Source organism: Simochromis diagramma, unplaced genomic scaffold (genome assembly GCF_900408965.1).
Source record: "Simochromis diagramma unplaced genomic scaffold, fSimDia1.1 OVJJ01000402.1, whole genome shotgun sequence".
NCBI classification, from domain to species: domain Eukaryota; kingdom Metazoa; phylum Chordata; class Actinopteri; order Cichliformes; family Cichlidae; genus Simochromis; species Simochromis diagramma.
Genome location: NW_024386972.1, coordinates 1938744 through 1965295, shown reverse-complemented (window position 1 = coordinate 1965295; position 26552 = coordinate 1938744). Strand labels below are relative to the sequence as shown.

The 26552-nt window shown below is 40.9% G+C and overlaps 1 protein-coding gene across 5 annotated transcripts in view; it reads left to right on the top strand.

The window, feature by feature from the left end:
* LOC120738248 (dynamin binding protein) overlaps positions 1–24966 on the top strand; it is a 48887-nt gene extending 23921 nt beyond the window's left edge. Inside the window, exons 1-14 of one of the 5 annotated variants that reach the window (XM_040039450.1) lie at positions 5749–7919; positions 17528–17739; positions 17964–18063; positions 18379–18526; positions 19812–19829; positions 20895–21094; positions 21273–21403; positions 21506–21610; positions 21792–21920; positions 22011–22352; positions 22565–22756; positions 22853–23051; positions 23138–23805; positions 23980–24966. In XM_040039450.1, the coding sequence (XP_039895384.1) occupies positions 6191–7919; positions 17528–17739; positions 17964–18063; positions 18379–18526; positions 19812–19829; positions 20895–21094; positions 21273–21403; positions 21506–21610; positions 21792–21920; positions 22011–22352; positions 22565–22756; positions 22853–23051; positions 23138–23805; positions 23980–24165 (4359 nt within the window). In that variant the 5' untranslated portion in view covers positions 5749–6190 and the 3' untranslated portion in view covers positions 24166–24966. Of the gene's footprint in view, positions 1–5748; positions 7920–17527; positions 17740–17963; positions 18064–18378; positions 18527–19811; positions 19830–20894; positions 21095–21272; positions 21404–21505; positions 21611–21791; positions 21921–22010; positions 22353–22564; positions 22757–22852; positions 23052–23137; positions 23806–23979 lie in introns of those variants that run through there. The other 4 variants (XM_040039448.1, XM_040039447.1, XM_040039446.1 and 1 more) reach the window with 4 other exon arrangements.
* The last annotated feature ends 1586 nt before the right edge of the window (positions 24967–26552 follow it).

Sequence of the window (26552 nt, the reverse complement as noted above, 5' to 3'; positions counted from 1 at the left end):
AATATTCTGATTATCGATTTATCAATTAAATATTCATCGTCTGGAGACAGAAGTTTGGATATTTGTAACTATATAACAGTGCATGTTACAATTGTTCAACTGCTATTCCCAGCAAATGTATATTTATTTAGTCTGAATGTGATATTTTAACAGAAAGTTAGATTTGCTTCTTCAAAGTGCACATCGGCATCTCCATGTAGATGTTTTCCACAAGTTTGACGGTTTGCTTACAGGATGAGTTGCATACACACAGAAACAATGCAGAACAAATCAAATCTGAGGAAAATCTTGTTTTTAGTTGATGTCATAGCTGCTCTTGTTGCCCGTGGGTTACTTCACGGGATAATCCTCATTCGCCAAAGACAAAATGTAATATAAAAAGAATTTTAAAATGAGACATTGGTATTTACTAGATTTCCTCTTTGACCTGTTGTCCAAATCTCTGAGACACACACTTGTTTTCATATCTTAGTGAGGACATCTAATTGATATAACGCTTAAGCCCAACCTTAACACTTAGCCTAAACCTAACTACAACCTAACTGTAACCCTCACACTTAAAGCACATTTTGAGTCTCAAACTAGTGGGAACAGGCATTTTGTCCCCATAAGAGACCGTCGCTCCCCACAAGTGTAGTAGCATTCCAATCTTTGGTCCTCACAAAGATATCTAAACATGGTGCACACACACACACACAGACACACACACACAGACTCACACACACAGACACAAGACAAACATAAACATTTTAAGCCAAACATCCCTATTTACTGTCTGCAGTCATCAACGGAAGGGGAACTGTATATTTAAATTAAGGATTATCATAACTGTCTGTCTGTCTGTGGTGTGTATGTACGTGTTGGGGGTGGGGGGTGGTGGGGGTTGCTTTCCCTCTGTACAGTGCTAATGATAAAACTACAGCGAATGTGGCAGAACCACTGTGGAGCGCCTTTACAGTGAGGTTTTTATTGCTGTTCACAGTTTTTGTATCTCGTTTGCTGTCAGTGATTTCCTGCTTCAGCAGTAAATTATTTCCATAACTAAGTGTAAGAGTATCTTAAAAATGTAATTATTTGATTGGTAAATAACATGAAATTAAATGATCTTCGTCCAGAGTTGTAGATAAAATAAACCAGCAGTTGATAGATCACTGTCATTCAGAGCTATTGGGCGCACAGTGCTGTCTTTGGTAGCCCAACATTTTTTCACATAGATATGAATTGCATTCCTGCACATAGTGAGAGGGTTAGCAGTGCCACATAAGTGGCTTTCGTGCTCACTCCAAGTTTCTCCCTCTGGACCTTTTCCCCTGTTTCCCCCCTCCATCGTCGCTTCCTTTCCAAGATGAGTAAAGATCCCGGGGGAACTGAATGGGATTTGGGGAATTTTGTAATAGCATAAAGTGGAGACGGAGCATGGCCCACTCTAGAGTGGGAACCAAAGTGTGGTTGTGGCGAGCTGTGACATGGCCCGTGGCACAGCTCTCCTCACTGTTTGGACTCGCGCAGAAAGCAACAGCACACAGAATGGCAGGTGAGACTGAATTCTATGGGGATGTAAGAGATGTGGTTATTAGATATTTACCAGTCTGTGTTGTATTGACTGAGTAATTTATTTTGGTTTGGACGTAAGCTGCACAACCAAAGTTACGGTCCGTGTGGGTTATAGCAGTATAGGAGTTGAAGGTTTCGTGCTACTCTGAAAATATTAAAAATATTCACTTATAACAAAATATTACGTTATAAAATATTTTTCCTACGATAGCTACCACTTCTCAAGTTTTATATGGCTATTAAGGTAAATCCTGCATCATTTAGCATTAATGTAATAAATGATTTTGAGGTATTTTCCCAGCAGATAATGTCTTTAAACTTCTATATGATAAGGAGTTATATTACACCAATATTTATCTACATCAGATAATTATGTCTGATATTATTTATGCCCTGAAACCATCTAGCAATGGGCTAAAATGTCCCATTTTTAGTATTTATACCCTTATAACTCTTATGAAGCATTGTATGATTTTAATTTCATGACAGAAGAGTAATTTATATCCACAAAGCTTGATTTTATTATATATATATATGATGCACTGTGCAAGTCTTGAGCCACCCCCTCATTTCTTTATCTTTTGCTTCTGTTGAACCAGCCTTCATTTTTGCTAAAATGATTTGGAGCAATATTTCTCTAGGATCTTTGGAGGTCATTCAAGTTTTTCCGTGGACATTGGCTGCCTTTTCCCTCATTTTCAATCTAGTCCTTGTACCTGACCATTTTCAGAGGATTTTATTGCAGATAAATCACTTCATAATGACCTAAAGATGATTCAAACATAAACAAGACACCTAAGGAACCAGTGTTTCTAGACATAAATTCGACCTTTAGGCACTTTGTACTAGCAGCCTGTTGCAAAAACACAGAATTTTCTTTAGTGGAATTTCGAGTCAAATTTATGTGTAGTTTGCACTTTATTGCGTCACTACACATCCAAGTGCTTTACACAGGGATAGGAAGAGGAACACAAAGAGACATTTATAACATCTAAAACATATATCCTTGCTTGTCAAGCATGCGATGCATGCCCAAACAATCATGATAGAAATATAACAATACTTAGAAGTGGAAAACCACTATAAACTTGGTAAAAGCAAAACAACTGTAAAACTATGGGAGGAACTCAGCTTGTCCTCAGCTGCTTTACTGTCCACCGTAAATGAGTAATCTTTAGATAACATGCTGGCATGGGAACAGCCTATTAGAGAAAGACAAACTGTCTACAGATGAATAGTATCTGAAAGCCATGTACTTAAGAAATATAAAGATGGATGACTTTTATCGATAGAATTGTACAAACTCAGATTTTTTGTCTTATATGCTTGTTTACATGCATGTTTCTGTAAATCGAATCACGTATTTTTTCCACGTTCCCAGTAAAATAAAAAGAAATAAGAGATGTCTTTTTTCCCCAGGACCTTTTCACAGTAGTGCATTTTGATGCCACCATCTGAGAATGGATTAAAATGACATTTTTATAGTAGCGAAGCTAAAAAAAAATGGACACTTAAAAAATCTGATCCATATTTATCTTCTGTTTGTATAAACAGCACTGTTTATTACTTTTTTCATAGTGAGTAAGTATATCACTTTGTCAACAGTACAAGCAGACCAGATAACTGTAGTATGGGCATGTACTCGTTTAATTAATTAATACACTTTAAAATAGTTTTTTAGTCTTCATTAAGAAGCCTTAAATCCAATCACTCATAATGATTATATTTTATCAATCACTCTCCTGTGCTTTTGAATTCTTGGTCTTGTGTTTGCTACTAAAACAATCAGCCTCAGGGCAGGAACAGGATCTGGTGGCTACAGGTTCCATTAAGGGTCATACAGCCACATATTTTCTGTTTCCTTACAACACTGCAGGAATTCTTTCACCCTCCATTCACAGCAATAAATCAGATATTCAGTCTCCTTTTTCCTTTGGTATTTGCTGAAGAGGAAAACAGTGTTTGACATGGTAATCAAAGCATTGCAAAGAAAAGCTTTTAGTCTACAGTGTAAGTACAACATGACATTTGTCTTTGTTATTCCCATTTAATGCTTGGATAAAGGTGTGCACATATCAGGAATTCTTTCAGGATCTTTGTAGCAAAAAAACTTGTTTGTCATCCTGATGCTATGTGTCTGTATAGACACACGCGCCACTTAGGAATGAATGCTTTTACAGGGTGTGTTTATAAGTGTGACGTCAAAAAGACAATAGAAGCTTATTGTGACAAGGCAGGGAGTAACTTCAACACTGCTCTGCCTTTTATTTACTTTCCTGAGGCCACTTCAAACCCATAAACAGGGATAATATTTTTGAACACATGCTACATTAATCAGGGTTTATTAATAAGTTTTAAATGCTAAACACGTCCCTTTTGGGGTGAAATGTTAAACGATATTCCTCCCACTGAAAATGCTACATCCAGATGAACAGCATCAATGTTTTGGAAACAGCGTGTTATAAAAAGAGGAGAAAAATACATTTAAGTATTGTTTGTATGGCTCAAACCTATAGCTGATGATGCATGTCACAATATGGCTTATTGAGGTTCATCATATAATCTCGATATGATTTCTTTCATGTGCAGTTAGTATGAGTTTGTGGATATTGTAGGACAAAAATGTTTTATGTGATACGACTGTGCCAAAAGCTAATGTTTTGATCTTTTTGTCCAACTAGTACCATATGTTCTATATGCTATAGTAATTATGTGACAAAGCCTGTTTAAAAAAGCCTTTAAAAAGTGCTTGGTGGCAGTAAACAGTGCTCCCTTTCTTACAGACAAGTGCAGGGTTTTCTTTTCTCTTTAAGCTCTTTGACCTTGAGTACCTTTTAATTAAAACGCCTCCCTTCAACTTTCACGACACCACAGCCCGATCCTGATCTGTTTGTCACGGTTTGCAGTATCCGTGTCAGATTCAGGTTTCCCTCAGTTGGCCCACTATGAGAAAGTAGAAAGGCTTAATATATGACCTTATTTCTGGATGTTGCTTTTGCAAGAAATCTAATTATTAATCAAGTCCCGCACACGCACGTAAGCGGACACAGCCACAGAGAGGAATGCTGTATTTGACATTCCTGCAGCCAAGCACACAAACACAGTTTCGGTCGTGTTCTGCTATTGAAAGCTGAGATGTTGAAAACTGATAATTAAACAAGTCTGATGTAAGAAAAGAACAATGTCCAAGTAGGATTTCTATGCTCAGTCCTACCTTGTGAAACTGAGGATTGACAGATGAGTTGCTAAATCATGGATATTAAATACTTACAGTAATCAAGACTAAAAACAGCTGTATTTTGTAATGTATTCACAGACTCTGAAGTCTGTTTTAGCTGCATCTGTGCTTGTGTTTCATTTTGACTTTTCTTCTCTGAATTTAACATTCGTAAAGCCTTTTATTGAGACATAAGCTCTGGTTTTATAAACTAGCCTGGTTTTATTTGCCCTGTAATTCCTAAACTAGGTTTTCAGTGAACCAACCAGTTATGTTTTAGATTAAAACTAGTTCATGTCTATGTTTCCGTGTGTATCACATAAACATTTAAACGTTTTAGTTTAAGCAGGTCCCTTTAAACCTGTCCCTTTGTAACTGATGGAGATTAAGGGAGGCGATCTTATACTCCCGCTTTATGAATAGCCCAGTTTTTTTCTCACACTCAAAGGATCGTGTCTCTTCTGAGAGTGGGGACAGTCTCCAACAATAGTTCATTGTACTCACCAGCAGCTACGTTTTCACTAGCTGCTCTGGCTTGATCAGGCTGCATATGCTTTCAAAGACGTTCCCTCTCCACACTCGGTGAATAAATACAGATACTTTACTTGTTTGCTGCTTCACACTCATCTTTTAATCATTTATATATTCAAAAGCGAAATTCTTTCCAACGACATCACGTGGCAGTCTTTGTGCCTTAGTGGTTGCACTTTCATGATATGCAGGGGCAAAGTCAAACTGTAAGGATGAAGTTAGTTCAAGGTTAAAGATAACACCAGAAAGTTACAATAGCAATACTAAAGCTGGTTGTACACGCAGCAGAAAGTGAGTTAGGTCAGTGATGTGGTGGGAATTGCACTGAAGCCCACCGGAAAGAACAAAAACAAAGAAAACAGGATACAAGAAAAGACAGGATTGTTCATGCGATGGGTGGGGGTGGGGTGGGGGGTGGGGGGGTCATGCAAAGGCAGACTGTGAAGTTTGACCTCATCTACCTTCAAAGAAAATCTCCAGACAGGCTGTTTTCCTGCAAACACAGCTACTAACCAGTTTAAACAATGGGAGGAGCTGTTGGGCTAAGCTTCCACTCATGTGACTCTACTGAATCATTAACCCAAGGAGGCCACTCCTTCCCTTCAATAACCCTACCCCTCCTCTCCTTCCATGATTCGCTGAGGTGGCTACGGGGAGGACTGTTTCAGTTGCGCTGAGGGTTGGGGAGGTGCTTTGGCCAGGCAGTCCTGCGGAGGCAGTGGAGAGGAGGCAGAAAGAACAAGTGGAGAGTTACAGACAATATGTCAGGCAGGTGGAGTCTCCCACAGCGCTTTGTTATGGAATGCAGGACTTTGGAAATCGATTTTAAGCCACGTTGAGCAAGAAACTGTATCAGCTCCAGGCAGGCTGATTTAAACAGCAGGAGGCATGAAGAGCCCCGCAGTTTATGGCAACCCAGTCATGTTTGGTCCAGTGGATTGGAATCATCCAGGTGGTGCTTCAATGAGGAGAGGAAAAAGCGTGGAGGAGCTGGGGGACGCTGACTTGGCAAAAGAGAGGGAAAGGATTGCCCATCTGCAACATTTACAACAACTGCAGCTACAGCAGCAACAGGTTGGATATCCAGGGTATGGAGTCGTTCCTCCTGGCACTCCTCAGGGACCAGTCTTATTAGCGCATCCCGGTGACCCACTTCCAGCTCCACCTATGCCAGTATATGGTGGCCCAATGGTGCCAGCTGGCCCAATGGTGCCCGTTGGCCCAATGGTACCCGCTGGCCCGATACAGCCTCCTATGCATGTACCACCTCCGTGGCAAGTGCAGTACCAAGCCCAAGTTACACAGGGCAACGTCATCCACCAACAGAGCTGGGAGTATGAAGACCGTCATAGGGCAGCTTTCATGGATACAAGGCCTCAAGGCCAGGACGTTTACTTTCACCCTCGTTCAGAAGATGGTCACCTAAACCTGAGGATATCAGAATGGAAAGGCAAACATTGTTTTTATCAGGGTCCTGAAGATTACAGCCACCAGGGCTACAACAGAGTGCCACAAGAACAAGGAACTCATGATTTCAGAACTCAAGAAGGTTATAGTACACTGGACAAGGACAGAAGGAGAGATGGCAGGGTAAGAGAAAGTGACTCTGAACGTTATGACCATCGTAGTCACAGTGACATGGAGGAGTATGAGTACAATGACAAATACAGGCACAGGGATTATTATGAAAGGAAATACAATGAGCGTTACGAAGACAAGGAAAAGAAATACTATGAAAGCCGGAAACACCGTAGACATGATCTCAGAGAGCATGAAAGTTACAACAGTGAGCTTGAAGACTACCATGATCATAAAAACACTTATTCACACAGAGACAATTACAGGGACCGTGAATACTACAGTGACCCTGACAGGGATTATTATGACTCGAAAGACAGGCATCGCTCCAGAGACGAGGACTCTCACCATCGTCGAGATGAGGACCGCTACTATGATGAGCGAAAACAGAAGGACTATCACTATGATCGGCGTGCCGACCATCACTATGACCGCAGAGAAGATAACAGGGACGCTCACCGAAGAGCTGACGAACGGTACACCAGTAGAGGAAGAGACCAGTATGACTCTGAAGTTGATGGACGCTGGAATTATAAAGAGAGGGACCGGTATTACAGATACAAGGACGCAGGAGATGACTGGAGAGATGATCAGTACGACCACAGACAGAACTACAAAACAAGGGAACACCTTGACCTGAGGGCTGCGGGCCACTATGACCACTACGACCGTGAGGATGATGGCCGATACTCTAAGGAAGAGTATCAAGACAAGTATCGAGACCGATACCGAGATTTGCGTTCACTGTCTATAGATTCACAATATGAGGAATACCCTACAAAAGATCGCAAGACTGAGGAGTGGGTTGAGCAGCAGAACCAAACATTGGCCCTCGGTGAAATACAACCATTTGAGGATCCTGTTGTGCATAGTGATGAGCAGGAGAAGGGATATGAGTCAAGCGGGGGGAGCGCAAGTTCAAAAATGGCCCGGAAGCCTGTTTATGTGGGCTCACTGGATCGTAACAGCATCTACAGGAAGACTGCTCCAAGCTCACTGCAACAGTCCCAGTATGCCACCACCAGGAAAAAAAAGCAAGGTAAACAAAAAGATACTGTCACATGAAAGAAGGTGCTTCCCATATTTGCACAAGTCAGGTCACTTGATCAGTTGTAATTCTGGTGAACATCACTCTATAGGCCATGAAGGCCTCAGTCACAGTTATTGTGGGTAAAACAGGCTTAAGAGGTTGACAGTCCTCACTTGTCATTTGTGACCTCTAGAGGTGCTTTTCTAATCAATGTTGGGGGGCCTCAGAGTGCTGACTAGTCACACTCACCTCCTACCTCATTTAAGAGTGAGTGCTGAAAGTGGTGTGTGTGTCTCAGTATCACCTATCTCAGATGAAAGTGAGCTGTCATGTTTTTGTAGTCATAAGAAACTGCAGAACGGGTTTTGTAGGTTCTTTACTTGGCTCTTGTTGGCTCTCCTCATTTGTGTTTCCTGTTTGTGTTCATGCTCTCCACTCACTGATGGTATGCACACGTAACTCATCTGCTCAGTTCTTGCATGACTGAAAGGTCAAGATTTTGTCGACTTAATTGTTTTAATGAGCCTGGCTTACAGTTAATTCCCCACTTAAAAAGGTTGTTGCCTAAAGTGGCTCTGATTCTGACACAATTTGTTATGTTTTGTACAAAAATCTTTTCTAAATTTATACATATACAGTTTTGGGCAGAAGTTCACCTACACTTATCGTTCTTTTAATATTTTTTTGAACTGTTCTTTTTCCAAGGTGGTAATGGTGGTAATGACTAAAAGACAAGAAATTAAATTACACTTAAAGCCAGGAAGTCAACCAATTTAAATTAACTTCCATTTCTGCTAAGTTAACTTAACCAAAAATTAGTCGAGGTATGTGTGTATATATATATATATTTGAGCCTGTATGTATACCTTTGAAAAACAGTTAATTAAATTAACAGTAATTAATATTGAAAAGCCTAAATTTACCATGACATTCTCATGACACTATGTAAACTTCCTACCATACTTTTACATTTGAGCCAAATGCAACAAAAAACAAAATCACTCAAAAATTGTTTTTGAGTGAACAATAGAGCAGCTTTTATAAATGGATAGTATTTGTAAATGGTCACGATACCTGAGTTTTAGTAAAAGAAGGAAAACAATATCAATCATTAAAAAAATATTGGCATTTCAAGAACCTCAGAGGAATTTTGGGGTTATAAAGAAGGTTTAACCCCCTTAAAATTAATTCTCTTACATGTATAAAATTCAGTACCTGAATGAATGAAAGGTGAATCTGTGCATTAAAAGTATTGACTCTAAAAACTCATAGTATACATTAGTTAATGGGAATGGTCACGTACATTTTTAATGACTAAAAGACAAGAATTCAACACACAAATTTCTTTGGCTACTTTGTTACTAAGTTATTAATATTAAGTTCCAAAAACTACATAAAACTTGGATGTGTGGGATTCTTTTGTGGGGGGGTTTTCATGGTAAATGTAAGTGAGGGAGAGCACTACTTTGACTCACTTTGTTTTGTCTGAGATGAAGCAGGTGGCGCCCCATGACCCCTCCCCCAGTCACCTAGAAACACTCACACTCAGACACACAGAGTCCACATCAGCCCCCACCGCACATTTCGGCAGTCCAAGTATTAATCCCTAGCGTCAGCATGGTGAGTGGATGGCGGGGGTCTGTCTGGTGCCAGGCAGTGGCCGGCACTGCCCTGACTCCTTCTCTGCAGGACTAGACTGATACTCTGAGTTCATGCGTGCATGTGTGTGCGTGCATGTGTGCTAGAAAGACCCTGGAGGCTTATTAAAGAAATAATTGCATTTTTGAAAACACACACGCACACCACTTGCCTCAGCAGTGTCATCCGTTAATCTTGTTACACTGTTTCAGCCCTGTCAGGGGTTTGTCCTGAGTAAAGCATTTGATTGAAGGGCTAAAAACATTAGCCCATCTCCTTTACTGGGCTTACGCTGTGACATTGAGGTGTTGGTTAAGGCTTTTTGAGATGAACCTTACACATAGACAAGAGCTTCTATTCTTTGTAGTCCAGCATTATTAAACAGCTCCCTAAAAAAAAAAAAAAAAAAAAACCCCTATTGAGTTGAACTATAAAAATTACAAAATGAAAAATTAGCTTGTTTTTTTTTTGTCCGTCATTGCTTCTGTTACAGGCTTCCTTACTTTAAATAGGAGGGTAAAACAATTGGCAAAATTATTCTTGAAGGAAGACATATCTTAACAGTTGAGCCAATTTAATGCACAAACGAGCCTAATGAAGCAATTAAATTGTAGTGGTGGCTTCATGATCCCATTTTTGAACTTCTAACAAATATAATCTGCTGTATACGCAGTTTTTTATTGCCTGTGTGTGAGTAATGTGTCGTCATCCATCTATGATCTGGCAACATATGCTGTGTTGTCCACTGTAATCCTTGAACAGTCTCTGCTATTGGTGGGCAGTGGGGAGGGAGCTCGGGTAGGGGAGCAAGGAGTTAAGACAGGAAATCTCACATCGTCTGACAGCTATGCTGTAAAGACGTCTTATCTCAATGCTGGCAAGCAAAAAAAAAAAAAAGTCAGTCGGCAAAAAATTAAGTCAGCTTACTCAAGTGTGCATGAGTCACCAGTAACCACGCTCGTATGGTGTGTCCATTTTTATACTTGGTCCATCCTGGCGTCTTAAAGATTTTGTTTTTGAATTATGTCATCGGGCTTTCTTAAACCATTTGATAATCATGCTAGTTTCATCTAGATTTTGTGATAGTTTAGCTTTTCCATTTCATCTGAAGCCACTTTTCATTTACATAGCTTTTTATCCACTACTATGAAAACGCTAAGCGATGTATTATTTAAGGTGTTTTATTTCGAATTTTAAATGTACCAACTTTTCCAAAGAGTTTGAAAGATTGATGGTGCCACAGCAACTACAGCATTCAGATCTCTACGTGCTTTATTTTGGTGTTAGATGACACTGCTGGTACCTGCATGAATCAAGACGGATGTTATCTGTTTATTTGACGTCACACTGTGGGAAAAGATGCAGCATATTTGTTTTTGACCTGGTGGACTTCCCACTTTTAGGACTAGTTGTCCTCCTGACAAGTACAAGTTTATTCATCAGGCTTATATAGTTGTCAGTCTTCACGTAGATGCAAATTCCAGATATTTAATTCATTCACCAAAGACATTACTTAAATATTTTATGTTGCAACATTGGCTGTATTTTCAAGACTCCGTCTGTGGCATTATGTCTTAATGTTTTTGGTTGAATGTGTGCATATGTGTTGGAGTTGTGGAGGGCACTTCTTGTAATTTTGAACAAACAGCCATTTGGACTCAAGGATGGTAGTCCGAGGTCAAGTTTATTGTGATGCAACATAATGAAAAATGTCATTCATATGACTACAATCTCTCTTTTTGGACTCAAGAATGAAGCTTTTTGAATCTGGCCATCTTCATGATATATATCATGAGTTTTGTCAGACTTGGACATTAATCTGGATGTTAACCTGTTTGACGTGCTGCCAGTCATACTAAAGATTGTATTAATTTAAACAAATCCCTTCAATTTCTTGAACTGTGCTTGCTGTCAGTGACGGCGTATCATCTGGATCTTTGTGGCAAAGGGTTCTAAAGCTGATATTTGAAGTACTGTATACAAAACCACCACAGTGGTCCACAGAGGTGATCTTGGCTATAATGACTCTAGCTTGGGGAATTAATCTGTTTAGATGCTTTTACTGTTCTCTGGGGTGGAGATTTAATTTTGTTATTTGAGCTCAAACACTAAGGCGGCACGGTGGTTAGCACTGTTGCCGCACAGCAAGAAGGTCCTGAGTTCAATTCCATCATCAGGCCAGGGTCTTTCTGTATGGAGTGTGCATGTTTTATGATAGCTGGGATAGGCTCCCGGGACCCTGAAAAGGAGAAGCGGATGGATGGAGCTCAAAACTATTATGACTACCTGAAGCGTACAAGCTTAGCTGCTCTTTAGGAAGCATGAAGATTACTATCTGCAGCGTTTAGACATTCATTGCAAGTGTACAACATATTTTTCTTTAGCTGTGGGAAAACCGACGATGCCCCAAGCAAAGTCTTTGTTATTACATGTCTAAAAATTAGCAAAGGGATAAGCCCACAAGTTTCGTCATCCCAAACTCTGAAAACCGTTCTCACACTCAGTTCACACTGCACTTATTTTCCCATGAAGAGCACTAGTTCTTGGGCCATAGCTCTCAAAGTATACATGAGTGTGAAAATATAGCATAATGGCTTTTTTTTTTTTAAATGCATTTGCATGCATGAGCAGGTGACTGTGAAGCCCAAAAGACTCATTGTCTTCTTCCTTTCAGTAAGGCTGAAGACTGTACTGCATTTGTGGTTGAATAGATCCCCACTTAATGCTTTTACTTCCTGCACATTTGCAAAACTGAAGTTCTCTTGAAGTAATTGCATATTGTTCCTTACAAAAATCAGGGGAGCTGAGAAACTTAAAAGAAACGAGGGATCAGACTCTTGGCCCTATTTGGTATACATTGTACCAGCTTTTTTTTTTAATTTCAGTATGTTAATTAAACTGTAGCCTCATGTTGTTTAATTACCCCATGAGCTAGAGAAATGCTCTAGCTGTTCGTACACTTGGTCCTTTTTGTTAACAAGTTGGGTTATACCACTCTGCGTCCAAGAACGAGCAATAAGGACAGAATTAAATCCCGTATCAGCACACGGCCTGCTTTTCTTATATGAGATTTGAAGCCAGCCGTGGTAGACAGGTTGCTGTGAGAGTTTTCCAGGAGCAGGAATGTGACCCTTCTGACATTTGAACCTAAAAAAGATAAACAGGATGGTATGTCGCTGAGTAAACTCCTTTTTTTCCCTCTCCATTTTTAACTGACCTTCTACCTGGGACAACAGCTGGTCATACGCAACGTGTGAAAATCTAGCATATTGGCTTTTCTTGTGCATTTGCATGCATGAGCAGGTCGTTGTTTTGAATAGTTGCACAACTCGGACTAATAAAGAAAACCCTAATCTTTTTCAGTAAGCTGTGTGCTGACTCAATGAAGGTCTGAGAAAAATTGAAGAAGTTGACACAAACCGGTGTCACCTCTTTTTTTTTTTTTTATTGCATCCAGTAATCACAAGTCAAGGCTTGTGAAGTTTAAAAGCTGTTGCAAGTGTTGGCATTTTATAGTGAGCTTGTGCTCAAGCAGCTGCATGTCCCATCACACACTCGCAGACTTGCCCGTGTGAACATTCGAGTAAAAAAAAGCACTGCCGCCTTTTTAAAACTTTGTTTGATATAAGGAAGGGGGGGGGGGGAGCCCCTGCTATTCTTGTTGCTATGGCGACCGTGCACTGCGTGGTGAACTTTGAAGCACAGCACACAGCACTGATTGTGTCTGACCTTAGAGCGCCCTGTGCAGGGCAAACTTTCGACTTTGCACAGCTATTAGTGCAGCAGAGAGCGAGACGAGTGTTCTTGGCTGTGTTTGTGAAACAAAGTCACACATCATAAACTCACAGAAGTCCTTAAAAGGAAAGAATTTCGTTGACTTTTACATAATCTATAAAATCCTCAAAGGGTAAAAACCAACCAAACATATACTTAAGTGCAAGTTTAATAGAAAGAAGATTTAGAGAGTAGATGCTTAATCTCAGCTTCCTAATTTTGATCAAATTCAGGCTGGCACAGGAGGACCCCAGAAAGATGTCAGCACATTGGGAAACGTGAACTAGATTAATGTCGGGAGTGGACTACACTTCCAGAAACTGGACTTCTCCCAATCTCTTTCACAACTGGTGCTGTAGCCACATGTGAGCTCATGTGGTGCAGTAAATCAAGTGTTTTTCCATCAAGAAAGCTGTGTGAAGAATCCAAGAAGTGGCATGGATTTTTTTATTATTTATACAGCACATTTTATTACATTAAGGACACCTCATGTGCCTTACATGAGGTGAAATACATTTAGAATCACATATTTAGCTGAGATGCTTCTGTCTGCACTGTATTTGGGATCAAGAGGAAGTAATATATGAGAAGGAATTTGATTTTCCTCTATCAAAACAGTGTATTTGACATAAATTATTCCCACATATAGACTTAAATAGCATCAGTACATTCAATAGAGAAATCAGCTTTTGCATTCGGCGTATAAGGTTGAGCATGACACAGTGACAGATGATTTTAGCCAAGATAGATCTGTGCTCACACAGCAGCTCATAGCAAACCTTCCCAAATCTGCACAACGTAATGATCCCAAGCAGGAGATTATATATTAATAGAGTCAAAATAAAAGTATACTTACAGCCATTCTGCGGCAAACAGTTAGTTTTCTAGGATAACACTGATGCACACTGTATGCAGCATGGATTTAGGTCAGAATTTAGTTAATGCAGGACACCTGAGCAGCAAGCAGGCACAGTCCAGCTCCGGGTTTTACCGTCCTCCCTGGTGTGTGCATGCTTGTGTGTAACGATGGTGGGCTCCCATCCTTTCTCATGGTAATTGGAGCTCTGGAATGGACCTGCACGTCCTCCACAAGCCTCGGGAGCTGGACTTCAGATTGACAATGGTCTATCTTAGAATGGGTAGCATTGTTTGAAGCGCTATGCGTGAAGGGGCGTGTGCTTGTTTTTGGAGCGGTTTTGGAGGAAGTTGCACACAGCAGGTGGGTGAAGCCTCAACATCTTGTCTTTTCTCCCCTTTTTTTCCCCCTTGGTAAAAACACCTTGCTTTGGAGAGACATAGGGAATATGTAAAGCTTTGATAAAGGGCTGTGAAATTAAATCTATTTCTTTTATGCATTTTATATTTAGCCTACTTGGGAATTTTCTCCAGTCAAATCTGTTTTTTGTGCATCCATAACCCAGGAATTCTGACAGAGTTGCTGTTTGTTTGTTCTGTCTGATATCTGAACTCATGGTGGCCCGTTCTAATGTATCAGCTGTGACTGTATCACTCACATAACAAGTATGTGTGAGTCACCCCGGATGACAGAAGGTTGACAGCGCAGTTTAGCAAGAGCTGTGTCTGTCTTACATCACTTGATAGTGCTGCTGATTGACGTATACTCCCTGCTGAGGATTTGTGCTTTTATCTATAAGCTCAGTACTGAATGTGATTCATAAGGCGGAGGTTTGTCACTGAATTTCCATGAAAGTTTACTCAGTAAATCCCAGAACCATCCCAGCATGAAACTGAAGGAAAACTTATTATTCTCAACTCTTCTCTCCACCTGTTCCAATTTCACCTGTTGAAGCCTGTTGATCACAAATAGTGACACCATGCCTTTGTGAGCCCTGACTGTGGAAATAGACATTTAGTATCAGGAAGTCATGGATTATTTATCATTTGTTGTCCTCAAAAGAAGCCCTGACCGGTTCTTGTCATGTTTTTACAGTCGTCTTTCTGTATATAGGACTTCTTTTTTATTAAAGGTGCAGAAATATGGCAGTTTTTGCTCCAAAATCAGCAGATTCTGAAGTATTTCTATAGGACATTTAGTAAAAAAGATTTATTTTTAATTATGTCCCATATTAGTTATCCTGGATAGGGCTTTAATAGGAAGTCTTTGTTTGTTTTTAATGTAACTGGGTCAGTGTTTGAATGTAATTCACAGAAACCCCCCTCCCAGTCTCCTAAACTTTAGCAGGCACTGTGTATTTTAAATGTTTACTGGTTAGCAATCAATGGTGTTTAAAATGAACAAAATTAGACCTTTTTATATTAAAAAGAACTAGTTTATAGAACTCATCTGGCTTCAGATCATTGAGAAAGCTCATTACTTATAACATTTACTGTTCGTGCTGAGGGATCGGCCTGATTATTGGCAGTAGTCACAGGTGTCTCATTCCATACAGAGATATGGAATTATTATTGTAAGGGTGTTTCCTGTTGGCTGAGTTTACTGCTAAGTGACTTGTTCTCGACCTGTTTCTGGGCTCGTATTCGCAGCCATTAAAGCAGGCCCACAATAAACCCTCTTTGCATTATTTTACACAACAAAGAAAAGTAAAATTCCACACAAGTGGGTCAAAATCCGGTCTGGCGGCCTCGCGAGTCAGAAGCGTATGGAAAAACATGTGAAGTGGAGCATGCGCCATCGCCGCGTTTGTGTGAGCGGGATCAAATGTGGGAATGAGCCGATTGCTTCCAATTAAAGCGGGAGCCTTTTGTTTTTCCTCTCCCGACTGTGTCACCGTGTGACTTTCAAAAACTAATTGGTGAACTACTTTCTCGTGGGTGGGGAGACACATGGGTGTGAGTGGTGAGAAAAGCTCCTTTGAGTTGAGCTTTAGCCCCGTCACGTGAGGAGAGTGAGGAGGAGGGCGAGGAATGCGCACACAAACACACACTGCAGTTACAAAGTGTGGATTCATCCAGTTTTTGTTGGGCTTTTTTGTTTGTTTTTTTTTAAAAGGTTTTCTAGAGTCTTTAAATTCGTCTTCAACACTCCTTTAACATGAAGCTAGTTTAGATAATCTAGTCCCGTTAGGGATGTGACGCAAGGCTGTGACTTTGTTGTGGTCTGAATGTGTGTTTGTGTGGCGTACTGCTGCACTGGGGAACATGAGGGTAAGCAGAGTTAACTTCATTAGCCTCCGACAGCATCTGTCAGTGGAGGCAGGGTGACGTCACCCCGTCGGTCGGTCCAACACGCTGGATCTACTCAGTGTTTCCTCTTCTTGAGCCAATACCTAGAGGGGAGAGTAAAACTAAAGTCCCAGCAGGGTCAACGGATAGTACAGAAGAGAGAGAAACAGTGAGATTTTATGAGTTGTGGTTCAATTAAAACCAAAAAAGATGGAACAAATAAATCTTTATGTGCATTTGCACTAATGTAAACATCTAATATGTAATATATGCCTTAATTTGATGCTGTTTAATCGTTTTATCTGCCACACTGCAAACAGGAATATTTGCATCCCTTACTGTTCTAATATCAGATGATACATTAATGGCTAAATTGTTTAAATGCATGATGAATAATTTCGGTGCTCATACACTAACACTTTTTTTTTCTCTAAGTGGACCTTGGACTTGCAGCGTCGTTTATTTTTTGCTTTGTGGGATTGAAGGATTTGCATGTGTCTTCCACCTGCAGTGGGTTCAGCGTACATGTGTGACACAGATGGATCCCGTTCTCATCACCCACCAGTTCTGTTATCTTTTCATCCTCTCTTCCCCTCTCTAACTGTCTCATCTTTAAAGTCCATAGAGCCTGTGTGTCTGTAGTTGCTGTTGCAAGCTATTGTCCTGCACACAAAAGGCCCGAGTCCACTCCAGTTTTATGTCCATTCATAAAAAGCAGCGGCGCGTAAACAAGGCTTTCCCTCCAGTTCAGGGCTCCCGAAGAGATCAGGCCTCCGTGAGCGATAGCGGAGACATTGATCAAAAGCTAGGCAACGAAGAGCAGCGGGCAGACCGGGTGGCTGGGCAAGAGCGTGTTTGGTTACAAATGAGAGGAGACGTGGGATGGGAAACTTCTTCTCTTGACTCTGCTTACTGTCACCTTGGCGAGAGCAGCAAGTGATAAACTAGAGAGGAAATTCACCTCTTAACAAAAAACTGCAAGAACTAGATTTTAAACAATTATTCTGACAAAAACGTAAAACACTGATGTAAAATGTTTGAACGCTCTCCTGTTTTTGCAGAGATGACACTTTTGCCGTCTGAACCTAAAACTCTGGAGTCCGCCCCCGTCTCCGCGACGCCCAGCACCAGCACGGGGTCTGAGGATCCAGAGACCAGGATGCTAGAAAAGAGGTCAAAGGTCATCGAGGAGCTGCTGCAGACAGAGAGGGACTACATCAAAGATCTTCAAATGTGTGTCGAGGAGATCATTGAGCCTCTGCAGCAGAAGCAGGTAAAAGGATGATAAACATTGTGTTTCCAGTCACGTTAGGACAAAAAGGGAGTTTAGCAAATACAAGATAAAGCAGCTGTGTGACAGTTGGTGCAGAAGCACTGGAAAATTTGACAAATGGATAAATACATACAGGAATAATGGCATATAGCTGATATGTGGCGCCATATTCAATTAAAAAAAACAATAATTTTTGCTTTTTCACACGTTCTGTCTTCCCGAAGGTGAAGAATGTGGATTACGAGGGGCTCTTTGGCAACATCAGCTCAGTGATTGACCTGTCACAGCGGCTGTTGAATTCACTGCACGAGACTGACTCCATAGGTAAACAGCCTGATATTTAAGAAAAGCAATCCTTCTTTTCCATGTTATGCTTTGTACTTTTCTGCTTTAGTTCATCCAAATCTGTCACCTAGTTGAATTTTACTGACCGAATGAGCCTCTGAATACACTTAAAAATCAATCTGCCATCAAGGAGGTCATCTGTGAATGTGTGCGTGCGATTTTTAAGAAGAATTATGTTTTTTACAGGAAATCTTTGTGTATTTAATTTTTTTTTTCTTTTAATGAATGGACCTCTTCCTGCACACTTTGCTTTTTATAATGAACACGTTGCATTTCTGTACCATTCCCTCTCAGGTAAGGTATTCCTGGACTTCAAGGTAGAATTGGAGGAGGTTTACAAGCTCTACTGCCAAAATCACGATGATGCCATCTCTTTGCTGGAGACCTACGAGAAAGATGACAGCATCCAACACCACGTGTTGGAGTGTCTAAAGAGACTGAGGTGAGTCTCACACACACACACACACACACACACACAAAGCACCCTTTAAAGGTTTGCTCTTTAAGTTGAGATTTCAGCCATGTTTGCATGGGAGTGACTGAAAACATGCATGCTGTGTGAGCATGAAAACACAAAGGCAAGAGTGGGTTCAGTGGAACATTAACCGAGTGTTTGCCGAGCGAGTTCAAAAGGTGGAAAAATGATTGAAACATTTTAAATATACTATGTAATGAATTTTTGTATAGTGTACGTTGAGATTTTCCTGTTACTTCATAGCTTGTGGAAGCGATTTCTGAACTTTGAACTGCAGCGTGTAGGCGAGTTATGGTATGGAAGTGAAGTTCATTTTCTGGTACATCTGCAAACTAAACAGCTGTTTAATCAGTGAAGACGAGAGAGACGTCTCGTTTTTAGTCACTGCTGAAGGGAGTGTGCTCCGTATGTCTGTAGACTTGAGTTATGTGAAGCAGTTCAGAAATGTGTCCTACCTGGTCTCACCTGTCCAGTTTCAGCATAAGTGACTCAGATACTTGAGTTTACACTGGCGCGTTTCTGTTATGTGTGGTTATCGCTCTAAAGTTAAAGATAAACACGGGTTGTGTTAGGCCGGAAGATGTTAAAGGGGGGGGAAAGGAGGCTGTGTTTAGAAAACAAAAGGAAAGAGGACATTGTACAGCTCAACTATGCTCGCTGCTAATTCCTTGTTGACAACAGGTTGCTAGTGTCCGTTTTTGGTAGCCTCCTCATGGTGTTAGCACTCTTTTTAAATATGTTGCAACATACAAGGCTTTGAAAAAGTCACATGTGCTGGCCCGTTCCAGAAACTGCCAGTGGTTGTTGATTGCGCTGAAGTTTTACTGCCAGCCTGGGCATCCGTCCAGGTTTCAAAGAGAATTCACCAAACAAAACCATAACAACGGCGGGTGGAGCTGGCTTCAAAGTCTCATTCGTTTCGATTCGCCCTTTAGTTTTTAGTCAGATCGTAAGACAAAGTCAAAGAGAGCTTTATTGTCGTCTCAGGCCCGTGGAAGTGAACAGAGACGAAACTATGGACGGTCCAGGGCCCATAGTGGGATTAAAAAGACATTATGCTTAAATGCCAGGATTTACAAATATAAGCTACAATATACCAAATATATGTATAATATGTATAGACCAGTATCCAAAATACAAAAGTGAACTCTATGGTTTAAGATTTTAACATTCCTGAAAGTTCAGGCTCAAGCTCACGGTGTAAACCTTGTTCCTGTCATTTCTCTATTTCTTTCCATTTATCCTTCAACAGGGCCATTTATCTCGAGTGGTAAGTCTCCATAACGAGTATTGTCATGATTTCCAGCATGAGAATCATTCTGACAGCATGACTGTCGCTAACTAACCTATTAAAAGTGATCCGTGTTTGTGTATGTGTGTGTTTTACAATGTGCGATGGCTAAAAAATGAGTGTGGAGGACTTTAAAACCATCTCTCCTTTTTAATTATTTCCATTTTCCTTTTCTGGATTTAGCTGGAAAATGGAAAATATTGCGTTGTTTGTGTTTTGCATGCGCATGTGTTTTGTTTACTGTTGCTATGCAGACAAATGTTTATTTCAGTGTCTTTTTTTAATCCTCTTCTTTCCTGGTGGTTGGATGAAAGAGTTCGATTAAAAAATGAACTAATTGCGGAAGCTTGGCTCCACTACTGAAGACTTTGGGTTATTATCTCAAAATTTCAACCTAATAATTCATTTTTTAAAGTTATTTTGTTATTTTCTCAGAAATTTGCATAGGAGTTGAAATTTTGAGATAACTTGAAATTTTAGGCTCTACCTGGTTAAAAAAAAGTATTTTCAGTGGTGGAAATAAACTTCTATGCTCATCTAATGCCATCTCCTGGACTAAAATTGCAGCATAGTCTTATATTTTTTGACAAAACACTTGAAGTATATTTATGGCCTGCTGGTCTGGACAGAATCAGGCTGTAATCAGTGTCATAAACTTGTGAAATTTGGTGAACCTCACCTATAAATTAAAGCTGATACCCAGAAAAATGTAGTTCCAGCTGAAAACAACCAAATTAAATGGTTATATTGTTTTCACTGTCTTAATTCATTCATTCATGATTACTTGTGTCAAACATTAGTCCTGTAGATTGCATTAAAGCTAAGTAATTTTTTTCCTCTGCCTCCCCTGCTATGATACCTGCCATCATCAGAGTCCATGTATATGTGGTGATGGTTCCACGTCATTGGATAGTGCTATCCACATGATCGCCATCATGCTGAGACATGTACATGGGAGGAAGCTGTGGCTTATGTGCTGAAGTGTAACATGTTCTCATTTTCCTCTTACCCAAATGCTGCTTGTTGTCTCTGCCCTCCTTTCAGGGGTAAAACGAATTACATCAACCTGGGCTCATTCTTGATTAAGCCGGTGCAGCGAGTGATGCGTTACCCGCTGCTGCTGACGGAGTTGCTCGGGGCCACCCCGGAGAGCCACCACGACCGGGCCCAGCTCACTAAGGCCGTGCAGGCCGTCAAGGACATCAACGTAAACATCAACGAGTACAAGCGCCGAAAAGATCTCGGTAAAGCAGCCGGGTGTTAATTAAAATCCACATTTTGCCCTCGCGTATTTCCAGCAAGCTCAAAATGTAGTGACAGGTGTCAGTTTGTTTTGTCTGTGCTTGAGTTGGGCTTGTCGGGTTCTTAAATATGCGGTCAGGGCTGGTTTGACGGCTCAAGTTTTCCCTCTGCTGTCCACAGTGGTGAAGTACAGGAAAGGGGACGAAGACACGTTCATCGACAAGATCTCCAAGCTGAGCATGCACTCGATTATCAAGAAGTCGAACCGCGTCAGCAGCCACCTGAAGCAACTCACAGGAATTTCACCGCAGGTATATTTCCCGCCATCGGTGGAAGTGTTTGGAGAGAACGTTGCAGATGAAAGCGCGCTTGTCTGAAAAATGCTTGATCTGATGTTCTGTGTTTTTCCCCAGATTAAAGATGAAGCGTTTGATGAAGCTGAAAAAAGGTTCAGGCTGCAAGAGAGACTGATCAAGTCTTTCATCAGAGATATTTCCCTGTACCTGCAGCATATCAGGGTAGGAGTTCATTATCTTAATAGTAACTGAAGCTTTTATTTATTTTGGCAGTCTTTAAAATGATTGGTAGTTCATAGTGTTTGACATATTACCTAAGACATTTTGATAGTAAAATTCAACTCCTGCATATCTTTTCTTTTCATATACTGTATAATAACTGTGAAAATGCACCTGTCATCAGGAATCAGCATCTGTGAAGGTCCTGGCAGCCATCAGTTTCTGTGACATCTACACGGAGCGCAGTGTGCTGGATCCCGACCGATTTCAGAGAGCTCACCGCTACATCAGCGACAAAAAGTTTACAGAATTTGTAAGTGCTCTTCTTCTCCTTACCGTTACTTACACTGTGAAAGCACAACCTCTGATGATCCCTTATCTGCCCGCATCATCTGTCGAGCAGAAGGAGCGCACAGAGGCCTTAGTCATCAACCCGCTCACCCAGCTCCTCCTCATGTTTGCCGGGCCCCACAAACTCATCCAGAAGCGCTTCGATAAGCTGCTGGACTACGACAACTGCAAGGAGCGCGCCGATCGCTTTAAAGACAGACGCACCCAGGAAGAGCTGCAGGTGACACGCAATACTTACGAAGCGCTCAACGCCCAACTTTTGGACGAGCTACCGAAGTTCCACGGCGTGGCAGAAGAGCTTTTTACAGGCTGCGTGAGGGCTTTCGCTCAAGCCCAGAAGGACTTCATGAAGGCGACGCTGGGAGAGCTGAAGCCACTCCTACAGGTTGTGAGTGTTTGTTTATGACAGTGTGGGAGGAGCATAAATCTGACTTTTTCTTAATAAAAATACGTTTGGGTATCTTTAATGTAAAAATACTGTTTAAAAGATTTAGATGTAGGTGGCTGTGGCTCAGGACTATGATCAGGCTGTCTAAATGCAGTGTGAGTGTGTAATTATATATATTTTTTTAACTCTGATTTTTTTTTCTTTACCTTTATCTCCAGTTTTCTAACAAAGTTGGCACGGGGAGCAACCTGATTTCACAGTTTCAAGAAGAGCACAGTCAAGTCCTCCAGCTTCTTCAGAGCTTTAGCTTCTGCCCAGAGAACCTGCCTCCGGCCTCCGCCGCCGCAAAAAAGCCCTTTGAGAAGAAAACTCTGGAGAAGCAGACTTCTAAAAAGCAAGTCCAGGGACCTGTGAGTAGAATTGTGATGACATTTCATTTCTTATTCAAACAAAACAACAAAGGAGTTTTGCCAATGATCTAAACGAATGTCTTTGGCATCCTTTAGCCCAGCCACGTCCCGCAGACAGACGAGCACCGTGCAGAACTTCTGGTGCGCTTTGGCCCTGAGAAACTTTACCAGGCAGATAGGAATTTTAATGCTGCGCAGGATCTGGATGTCTCTATACAAGAGGGAGACCTTGTGGGTGTAATCAAACAGCAGGACCCCATGGGAAGCCAGAACCGCTGGCTAATTGATAATGGAGGTAGTGTTTATTTTTCGTCTACTTTAATTGATATACTCTTCAGCCAAATGTTGCAGCAATATAATCTTGATATTCTTGTTTTCCAGTCGGCACGGGTTTCGTATACAGCTCCTTCCTCAAACCCTACAATCCTCGAAGGAGCCATTCAGACGTCTCCATCGAGAGCCAGTCGTCCAATGAGTCGGGCTACGGTGGCTCCTCCCCTGTTTTCTCCCGCCAGAACAGCAACAGCACGCTGACCTTTAACCAGGAAACGGCCACTGTCAGCTTTACGCAATCCCAGAGCCATTCATCCCCACAGCCGTCGCTAGACTCCGCCTCATCTCGTAGGAGTCACCAGAAAGACGTACCGCACCCCGACTCTGCCAGTCAGAGCAACTCCATGAACTCTTCACCCCGAAACCCCTCAAACCGCAAGGAGTTTTCAGATCAAACGCACCGAAATACCTCCAGTCACAGAGACGTAGAGCCTTCTTACCGGCACTCGGGCAGTCACAGAGACTCGTACGACACGAGTTACGGAAGTTCAAGCGGACACAAGGAGATGTCGGACCTCTCTGAGACAGACTCTTATTCTTCGCAACGTGACAATCACTCGCAGCCGTATGGACACACAGACAAAAGCTACAGTTCATATCAGTGGAGAAATGGAGACAGCAGCAATCAGAAGAAACCTGTTTATTCCACAGAGGAGTATATCGAGCCAGAGCCAGAACCAGAACCAGAACAGGAGAGTGAAGTGGACGGACATCAGGTAAGATTTTATTTGCTCAAATGTCTCTATAAATGGATTTATGATGCCAAAAGAGTCAACTTCATTCAGGCGTTACTGGATGTGTAAATAAGCAAATATTCCAGTTGTATTGGAAAGATCTGCTCCCCCTAGTGACCAAAAACACTAAAGACATCTCTGACGTGTTCATTTCAGATCTACTATGCCCTCTACTCCTTCACCGCCCGTTGCGCCAATGAACTGAGCATCTCAGCCAATGAGCGACTGCGAATTCTCGACTTCAAGGACATGAACGGCAACAGCGAATGGTGGCTGGGGGAGGCGGGCGGTCGGCGAGGATATGTGCCTTCCAACTATATACGCAAATCCGAATATACATGAACAAATGTTGCGGGGGAGAAATGAGACTGAACTTTAAGAGGCATTAAGAAGGTTTAACTCTGTGAGCAAAGACAGAACAAAGAGACAAGAAAGTGAAGTGTTGTCTGACCAGTGCTGCAAACCGCCCCTGAAAGTCTATGTTTATAGACTTTTTCTTTTTTTATTATTATTTTTTTTACTTGCTGAGAAACTGCACGCTCCCCAAGCCCCACTTAGTTTCCTGTGGGGGAAAAAAACCTGTGAATTGGAACAAACTTGCCATATTTCTTTTTTGGGGTTTCAGTTAAGAGAACAGTCTTTAGGATCAGCTCATTGGGAGATTGCAATGAAACTGTGAATGGTTTTTGGTTCAGACTGACTCTTAAAGCATTGAGTGGTATGTGGACAGACTGACCTGACACTGTGTTAACTCCTTTTTTTCTTTTTTTTTTCCTGAATGTGGTTTGTTCCACCACTGTAGTGGTAACTATGAGATGAATTTATAACATTCAGTTGAATAATCAGTGTTTGAGGCAAAGTTTGAAGTGTCTGCAGAGCCATCGGCAGGATTTTGGGGTGTTGGACTGAAATCAACATTCGTCATATAGTTTACAAGCACTCCTTTTAACTTTTGGGTGAATTGACTCCCTGTAAACTGGTTCTTTAAGAGAACGGGGAGAGGGAGACTTGCAGTCTGATTGGACCCTTCTCTAAATGCTTCCCATGTATTTTATAGGATATATGATGCTGTATATTGAGATGGTATTGTACCCACTGTAAAGTGATCACTGAATAAAAAACAAACTAGCTGAAAAAACTGGTGACAGTGTTTGTTGGTGTTTTTTCTGCTCAGCTTAGGCATAGTGGGGTTAGTAAACAGTGGAGTTACAGTGTTGTAATCTGTGCTACGTTCCCACAGGCACACGAACACAACACACACAAAAACAGCACAGTTCAAAAATGTTTTTTTTTTTATCCTTATAAAGCTATGGATGAGTCAAAATGAGTCAAAAATTCAGATCATCTCAAAATTTGAATGAACTAATAATAAGAATAACTTTACTGATCCCAAGAGGGAAATCAATGTGTCTGACTTGGCTCATCTGCTAAATTAGTAAAGTTTAAGTTTAAAGTTTAATAAAATTGAAAAAACTAATGTAGAATTTGCAGTTGCAGGAGGAGGCTTCCATAGCATCTGAACTAGCTATTCTGAACTCTGTAAAACTTAAAGGACTGGTTTCCTTCTACTTCTGATAACTAAAATCAACAGAGATTTATATAAAGCAACAGTGACATGACATAAAATACAACTCTGGGGCCAGGATGAACCCCCATCAATCGGGTTTTGAACAGGAAATATGACATTTGAACTTTCACTGTGTTGCATCAAGCAGAATGATTTATAAGAAAGAGAAAGAGAATGGATGGATTTCACGAACTTGTGCTCTGTGTTTATGAACGTAGGACACCAATTGTAAGATTCTTGAAAACATGCTTTGCTACTGCTGTTTCTTTTTAAATTCACACAAAAAACCTTGACATGTGGCAAATTGGCTCTCATCTGTAGAGTTATAAACCATGCCGCTCAAACAGGTGCAGAATCTGGTTTGTTCGAGACATTATCTGAAATAACACATCTGGATTGGCTAGATGGCAACATATGTTGCTCTAAATTACTTAATATGTTAAGTATCAATTTGCTTTTTCCAGGGAAAAAAGTACATATGTTTATTTTGTTGTTTTTTAAAGAATATTCGCTTTTTTGTGCCTTGCATTTATTTTCCTTATCTGAGCTCACTTTACAGTTTGATAACTCTGCTATAGTTTATATACTTTTTGTCTACTTTTGTCATGTGACTGTTATATTAGAAATGGAGAGACAGAGAGACATTCAAACTGGGGAAGATCCTTTCACCACATACTCAGACTTTCTGGGTCTCGGATGTAACAAACACTGCAGGTATGTGTCTCTTGTAAATTCAGATGGCAGATGCCGAGGCCCTTTACAACGACACTGGTTTGCCACATTTATCAAATGCAGTGTTTTTAATTCTTCCTTTTAAAAGGAAAATAAGACACGATAATTATTATAGCAGAACCTGTGAAGGATACAAATGCATGACATAGACACAGGGAAGCATGTTGGAGAATTTGAAGCTAAATAACTCAAAAAACAACTTAAAGTATGGAAAACCTCAGTTAGCAAACAGATTTTAACAAAGGGCAGCAGAAGGGTTTATAAGAAAGAGGTCCAAAATTATGTCAGAGAGAGCAATCTAAAAGGCAGGAAATAAAATTGCCTAAAAACAAAACAAAACAGGGTAAGATCAAAGTAAAGACAGATGGATGGATTTCACTAACTTGTCAACACAAAGCACTTTTACAGAGGCTATAGCAGCCATTGTAGT